Genomic DNA, 8236 nt, shown 5'->3' on the forward strand with positions numbered 1-8236 from the left:
AATATCTGATATGCAGGATGTTCTTAGGCGACCCCTGTGAAAGGGTCGTTCGACCGCCAAAGGGGTCGCGGCCCACAGGTTGAGAACCGCTGGCCTAGATTCTAAAGTACAGCTAGAAAATCTCCTTTAAGTTCACGGAGAGTCCGTGACCAAAGGCCCTGCCCCCATCCTTCCCACTCCAAGCCATTCTCCCCACAGTGGCCGTTCTCTTGCTTAAAACGCTGGTGTCCTCGTTGGATCTGGAATGAAACCCTACTCCACTAAACAAAATCCATGACCAAAAGGGTCCAACCGGATCCGGCCCGCCGTGCCCTCTGCCCCCCGGCCTCTGCCCAGGCCTCTGGCACTCGGGCCGCCTTTCTCTTCCTGCAGCCGGAAAGCTCCCTCCTGCTCACCCGGGAGCTCTGAACCTCCGGCCTCTCCCTAGAACGCGTCCTCCGGCTTTTCTCACCATCCGGGTCTGATCTCGGCTATCACCTGCGCAGAGGTGAGAGCACTGCAGCACCCCACCCGCAGCCAGGGTCTGAGGAGGAAGGCAGCCCCCATCGCTGGCCGAGCAGCGCCAGGCCAGGCATTCTGAAAGTCAAAATCGCAACCCACAAGAAGGCCCGCCGTGAATACCCCTGGGCAGGCACGGGCCACTGTGTGGAGCCTGAACGCTGCTCTGGACACACACTGGGACACTCCCAGGGCCCCCTTCAACGGGTCTCCTTGATGTTGGCTGCCTCAGCCTCCGGGTCCGCCTTCTCCGCCCCCTGAGGTCACGTGGCCTGCTCTCTCCTCCTGACCTTGAAAGGGGATGCGGTGTGACTCAAGCGGAAAGCCAGCCTGTGCCGGGCGGGCGTGTGGAGGAACAGGGTGTGTGTGTGCTGGTTTCCTGCTCGGCCCCCGGCCCTCTCCACCTTTCTCCTCGTGGACAAGGCTGGTGAGTGAGAAAGCCTGGGTGGCACACTCATCTGCCTGCTTCCTGGCGTGTTCCCTGGCAGGAATGTCAGCTCCGTGAGGGTAGGGACGGCTTCTGTCCATTTGCACCCAGAAGTCGAGAAGAGCGCCTGGTAAATGGCTGACCCCTTGACCCCGCCTGACCAGGTGGGATGAATGAGTGGCTGCAGCACCACCACTCACACCTGCCAGGACTTGCCTGGTGTCCCGGCCCAGACCGCTGACACCACCACGGCCCTGCTTTGGCGGCAGTGGCTCGGCTCCCTGGGATGGGGCAAGAAGGAGGTCGTCTGATTCACAGAACTGGTTTCCTCTGCCTTTGCACCAGCACCGTGAGGCCCACGGGGAAGGGCTGGTGTTGTCATTTGGGGGGAGACTGTGGCTAGAAACAAGCTCCATCTGTCCATCCAAACATCTATCCACTCAGTTATCCACTCACTCACTCATTTTCCCATAAAACCACACATTCACCCACTCACCCAAACAGCTTTCCACCCATTCATCTCACCACACAAGCATTTGGTCATCCATTCAGTCTTCCATCCAATCATCCACCTACCCATCACTCTATATAGAAAACCATCCATCTAGTCATCCTAACATAGCTAATCATCCATTTACCCATCCATCCTCTTGTCACCCAGGTAGCCATTCACCTTCTAATTCTCCACTATCCAGTCACCTAACCAACCATCCATCCACCCACCCAACGGTTTAACCACAAATTCATCCATCTGCCCAAATGTCCATCTGACTACGATTCCAGTCGTACTTTCATCCTTCCTTCCATCTCATCTAGAGTGGGATTCTAATAGGTACCAGCATCCACTCTGTGCTTGATCTTGGGTGCAGAGTGGAAACCAACAGAGCCTGCCCCAAGGGAGCACAGGGTCTAGTGGGAGGAGCCTATCTTGCCCTTGGGGATGGCTTTCTAGCCATCAGACTCTAGCTCAGAGACTCCAATCACCACGTCCTCTCCCATCTCCACCGACGTGGATATACCAGCAACGGGTAAACCTGGATTTGACCAACACGGAGAGAGGGGGGAGCCTTTACTTGTATTTAGCATCTAACGAGGTGGGTCCGGGCCCTGCTTGGGACTCTGAGCAGCAAATGTACTCAAGATGTCCTCAGAGCTTCTCTAAACGCCCCTCCCGTCCCATCCACGGGGTCCTTGGCTCACTCACTGAAAATCAAACCTGACCATTGGACTGGAAGTTGTATTTTTCAGCCCAACCCTCATTCCTCCACTGACTTCTCCTCTGGGGGACCAGCTCTCCCCAGCTTTCTGTTCACGGCTCCATGGAGCTCCATGGAGCCCACAACTCTCTCTGCCCGTGTGGTTTTGCTGGAAGGTTCTCAGAGCCTCTCTGCAACTCGGGGAAGAGCCTGCCGGGGAAGTGAGGTCACACAGGGGAAATAACTTGGTCGCCTGGATCCAGCTACGCCTGGAGGAGCAATCGCCTCAAGTTTCCGAAGACTTTTCTTTTTTGGCTTAAGCAAGTGTGAGTTGGATTTTACTCCTTTGTAAGTGAACAGGTTCTGGAAAGACCAACCGATTCAGAAGCCTCAGGAGTGGTCGCGAAGTAACGACACCCTACCCAGTTCAAAATGTAAACGTGGTTTTATTTAATGCCTTTTCTCCATCACAAAGTACCGCCTCCTCCCCAGGGTCCCCTCTCCCTAGAAAACAAGATGGCAGCATAAGGCACGTGCACTGTCCACACGACGTCAGGTTAGGTCCTTAAACAAAAATAAGCAACAGTCTCCCCACAGCCCCGAATCGCCTCCCTCACCGACTGCTCACAGATGATTGTCCCCCCGGAGCACCCTTGGAGCGGAGTGCTTCCCTCAGAACCCGGGCGCTCCACACGCCCCTTTAAAACACAAAACCAGACGACGACTAAGGAAACCAACGACACAGGAATGAGAACATAATAGCGGGGAATGAGATTCGTCCATAAATTAAGAAGAAGAAGAAAACCCGAGCCTGTCCCCGCCTCGTCCCCAGGTCTCCCCCAGATCAGCAACGCCTCGCTTCTGCTCTGCGAGCCTCTAGGAAAGTCTGGACTCCCAGCCAGCCCTTCTCCCCAAAGTTCAACGTCCCAAAGCCACCGCTGGGTGCTCTGCGGCTCCGGACCCGCGTCTGGACGAGAAGAGCAGCTTCAGAGACGGTCCCGGCTGCTCCTCTCGGCTGCAGGGGCCCGGCCCGGTGTCCAGCGTCTGGCGGGAGGCGAGGGGCCTGGTGGGGGGCGCCTGGGCGGGCAGGGGTGCTGCGTGGGTTCTGCTATAAATACTCCAGCTCCAGGGCGTGCCTCAGCGCCTCCAGGTCGGCGTGGCAGGATATCCGCCAGAAAGGCATGTTGTGCTGGAACACAGAACACAGGACACCAGCCCCCCGTGAGGCCCTGCTCCACGCCCAGCGTTAGAGCCCAGTGCGAGGGCAACTCGAGGCAGCAGGGCCCGTGGGCATTTTCCAGACTGGGAGGCACGGAAGGTTGTCAGCAAACCGGTACCCACCGGTCAGGCCACCCCGGTTTGGTCCCCGCTGGGCCTGTTCTGATCAGTTGGTCCTGCGCTGCCTGATCCTCTCCCCTCCGCTGGGACCGCGTGGCCTTCACCACACGGCGAGAAAGCTACGGATTGAAAATGTTCTCAGTCCTGCTCCTCCGAGAACATCTCCGCGGGTGCCAGCCCCTCCCTAACACCTGCTCATCTCCCTGCGAACAGCGTGTGCAGGGCCTCGGGGAGCAAGAGGGGAGGTTCGTTGGTTTTCTTTGTCACTTTTTTGTTTTTCTTTCCCTTTTCTTTACAGCCAGTGATGCTGTGTTACTGCCATGGGGTCAAGTTTTCTTTCTTTTAATTTTTATGTATTGACTTTTTTAAAAAAAATGTGTTTTTAGTGATTTCAGGGAGAGGAAGAGAGAGGGAGAGAGAATCCATCCATTGGCTGCCTCAGGCATGCCCCGAATTGGGGATTGAGCCCAAAACCTGGGCTGTGCCCTGATTGGGGATCGAACCAGGGTCCTCTTGGTTCATGGGTCGATGCTCAGCTACTGAGCTACACCAGCCGGGCTTATTTATTAATTTTAGACAGAGAGAGAGCTGGAGAGGGAGTCATTTGTTGTTCCACTTATCTGTGCCTTCACTGGTTGAGGCTCGTATGTGCCCTGACCAGGGATCGAACCTGCAACCTTGGCATATTGGGACGACTGAGCTACCTGGCCAGGGCAGGATCAATTTTTCAATTTTAATTTATTTTTAATTAAGTAATTAAATTTTGTTGTTGTTGTTGTTAATCTTCACCTGAGGATATCTTCCCACTGATTTTTAGAGAGAGGAGAAGGGAGGGGACAGAGAGAGAGAGAGAGAGAGAGAGGAACATCGATGTGAGAGACACGATTGATTGCCTCCCACATGCACTCGATCCCCAACCCAAGACCCTTCAGTCCTCGGGCCAATGCTCTACCCACTGAACCAAACCAGCTAGGGCAGTTTTCCAATCTTAAATAGAAGTGAGTTGATTGGAAGGAAACATTAAGTAGATAATAGTACAGGTCATTGATTTTCACCCGCTGTGCTGCAAGAATTTGTAAAGCATGCAATACCTGACTATTTAGTCAGGGGCACTGACCTCTTTCCCCTTAGATTGCCAAAGAAAAAAATGACAACAGCCACACAACAATAGCTGTCCAGTGTGAACGAATCAAAATTACACCTTTTTTTGGTCAAATCAACAACAAATTTTTTTTGGCGTGCCGCAGAATTTAGTTTACGCGTGCCACGAGATGAAGAAGGTTGAGAATCGCTGGTATAGGTCGTATGCAGCTAGAACGGAAGTGGTGGCTGGTCTGGGAAGGGGCGTGTTAATGTTGAAATCACTCCTGTGGGAAAGAAGTTCGTGAACTCCTTCCACAACAGGAGGGTTAGGAGCAGTGTCCTGTCCATAGCTCAGCTCTACCGCCACCTGCTGGGTGACCTGAAGCAAGTCACTCTGCTGTTTGTAAGACGTTAGCTACGTGCTGTGTCCCATCGCCAGGGCTAGTCACAGTGCACACATACTAAGTGCTCCGTGAATATCAGCTGCTGTCATGATTATGTGTATGTACGTCATGTCTATTTCTACAAGGATATGTTGTATAAGCAGGACCAAGTCAGGAGGCAGGCAGGACAAGCAGGATATGTATGTGAAGGGATGAATTTGGGGGGTCTTCAGAGTTTAAACAATAAGATATGCAATGTTTTGACACACAATATTGTAAATAATAGTCTTTTGAACCTACTGTTACTGAGCCAGACACTGTGCTAGGTGCTCTATTATCTTGCTGAGTCACCCAAAGAAACAAAAACACTCAAAACAAAAACATCTTTTTCAAGTGAGGGAGGAGAAAGAGACGAGATTTTATTTAACTAGAGTTAAATTAGTGCAAGCTAGTGATAACTATGATTGTAATCATAGTCGTAATGCAATGCACTACTCGTTTAATGCCATCAGGAACCCTCCGAGAGGGGCACGTGTCTATCTTATTTTACAGACGAGGAAACTGAGGCACAGAGAGGACATGTCTGGCTCCAGAGAAGAAAGCTGGCTGTATGTTGTCGCTGGAAAATGTACCCATTGGCTAAAGTGGTTGCCTGCCCCATAGCCATCCTTCCTTATCCCTTGCTTCCAGACCCTGAATCTGGCAGCGTCGTGCCCAGATGCAGGCGAGGAGCTGTGATCACTTACGCGAGCAATGCGACCCTATTCCTGTTTGCCAGGGATTTGGCCGGTATCTCCCTGACGTGTGACCTGTTGAAGCCAACAGGGAGGTCGGCTGGGGACGTCTGGGAAAGGTTTGCTTCCATGATTAGAGAGAAGCACCTGAGGCGAATTCCTTGCTCCTTACTTTCCCTTCCTCTTTGGATGCTGTCATGTTAGCATGTGATGCCTGGAGCCGTGGCAGCTGTTTTGAGGCCACGAAGCCACAAACCAGAGAAGACAAGGCCAAGGGTAGAGCAGAATGATGGGAAGGGAGGCTCGTGCCCCCGGAACGTCCTCGGGCACAGCTACTCCCGATCTTATTGGGTAAGCTAGTGCTTCCCGTCATCACTGCCTGGGCTTCCTGCCGCCTGCAGCTAACAGCTACGAGCCTCCTCCAGACAGCCACTGGCCTTACAGGATTGACTAAGCAGCAAGTGGCTGCCCGCGGTTCTTGTAAGAATCCTGCTGCCCTGAGGTTCGGGCCCACGGGGTAGAAACTGCAGCTGTCCTTCCCGGCTACGGTGGGCAGGGTAATCGTCACCCAGAGAGATTGTGTCCTGGTCCCCAGAACCCGTGCATGTGCGACCTTACATGGCAAAAGGGGTTCTGTGCACCCGATTAAGTAAAGGGTGTTGGGGGGAGGAGGTTACCCGGAGGGCAGCGGCTTTGTCTACCACTGTGTCCCCAAGGGGCCTCGGGGCAGGCGGCAACCACCAACCACCTGTGGGGGTCTCAGTGGAGTCACAGGTGGTACTTCCACAGACGAGAAATAAACATGATAATTTTATCTCGTGGTAAGTGCTCTGAAGGAAACAGAATGGAGGGTAGAAAGCAGCTGAGGGGAGGGTATCTCCCTTTGCTGGCTGGGCCAGGGGAGGCCTCTGTGGAGGGGTGACCTTTAAGCAGGCCCCAGAGGATGAGAAGGCCGAAGATCGCAAGTGCAAAGCCCGAGGTGGGGTGGAGCCTGGATGCCAGGTTCGCTGCTGCACCCCTGGCTCCGGGCACATAATAGGTGCGCAAGAAATATTCGTGGGAGGAAGGGAAGGAGGGAGGCAGGGAGGAGGAGAAGGAAGGTGAGTTCGTCAAGCAAAGTCCTCAACAAACACATCTTCCTCTCTCACGCACTCTCGTTTACAGAGGGTGGGCTGCTAGCTGGGCAGAATTGAGCACGTTCTCTTGCTCCAGGGAAGCAGAATGCTATCCATCAGGGCAGATGCCATCTCTTAATGGCTTCCAGTCGCCCAGCTCCCCACGCTCTCCTCGCCCCACCCACCCTTCCCTCCTCTGCCAGGGTGGCTTCTGGTCGCCACCTGGCCACTCCTGTCCCCCTGTAAAGACGGTCATTCATTTTTCCGGGAGGATATGAGCAAAGGAGGGAGGGGATACTTTGGTCGCCTCCCTCCCGGGCCTGATGGGTCCGGAGCGCAGGTGGATTTATCACGTGTGGAGAGGTGGAGACAAATGACCCACTAAAATGGAGATATTAACAACACTGTCAGCCGAAACAAAGCCCTCTGTCCTGTCGCCATATTTCACGCTGCCCAGGTGTCTGGCGGCCGGGGCTAATGACTCCCACCCACCGGGCCAGGAGAGCCGCTGGCACACAGCGCTCCTCACTAGTGGGCAGGGCTGCTGCTTCCGACACTGGGGAGGGTTTCAGGGGAGTCGGGGTGTGGGGGCGTGCGCCCCAGTCAGCTCAGGGGTGTAGTCCGACTGTGTTAGAAACTCCTAAGTCTGTCTCCTCCCTGCCAGGTGCTTGGAGCAAAACGCACATCAGTTTAGTAGTTGTGTGACCTTAAGTAAATTAATTAACCCCTCTGAGTCTCAAATCTGTCTCCTGCAAAATGAAGTGGAATAACCCCCTCGTTGCAGGGAGGTTTTAAGGAGGAAATAAAACGATAATGGCAGTAATAGAGAGTTGTAGTTAAGGCCATGAATGTAAATAATTTTCCCATTATTTCTCTAATAGAATCATTAGATACTGATGTTTTGGGCAGTCATAGGTCATACTATCACTAGTATTTCACTTCAGGATAAGAAAGGGGCCGTTTAAAAATATCTGTGCCCTATCCAATTGGGCACTTGGCAGTGACTGGTCCAAGGATGGCCCTGACTTTCTCCAGGTGAGAACGAGAGGGCGTGCTCAGGGCCACAAGCCGAAGCTGCTCTCCAACCCAAAGCTCAACATTCAGTGTCACGGCTTAGGGCAGAGCTTCCCACTCCATCTGCCCTGGGAGAGGGAGAGGGGCTCTCGACGCCCCCGGGCCCTGGCAGTGGGCCGCAGGCAGTCTCACCGCGCTGACCAGACCGTACCCTGGGCGTGGCACGCGCTTCTGGGACTCCAGTGACTCATGGACGATTCCCGTGACTCAGGCCACCACTTTGGCCATATCCTTGTGTATCAGCTGTTACTGTCATTAATTTAATACTTTCCTCTCTAAACCAGTGGTTCTCAACCTGGGCTGCACATTAGAATCACCTGGGAATCTTTTTAAAATCCTGATTTCTGGGCCTCATCCTCCAGAAATTCTGTTTCTTTGTTACTAATGA

The 8236-nt window shown here is 53.6% G+C and overlaps 1 protein-coding gene across 1 annotated transcript in view; it reads right to left on the reverse strand.

Moving 5' to 3' along the window:
- Positions 1 to 2547: 2547 nt before the first annotated feature.
- Positions 2548 to 8236, reverse strand: part of EYA2 (EYA transcriptional coactivator and phosphatase 2) — a 145613-nt gene continuing 139924 nt past the window's right edge. Inside the window, exon 15 of the mRNA XM_006773526.2 lies at positions 2548 to 3310. Within this exon, the coding sequence (XP_006773589.1) occupies positions 3230 to 3310 (81 nt within the window). The 3' untranslated portion in view covers positions 2548 to 3229. The remainder of the gene's footprint in view (positions 3311 to 8236) is intronic.

This window comes from Myotis davidii, unplaced genomic scaffold (assembly GCF_000327345.1).
Source record: "Myotis davidii unplaced genomic scaffold, ASM32734v1 scaffold827, whole genome shotgun sequence".
Taxonomy (NCBI): domain Eukaryota; kingdom Metazoa; phylum Chordata; class Mammalia; order Chiroptera; family Vespertilionidae; genus Myotis; species Myotis davidii.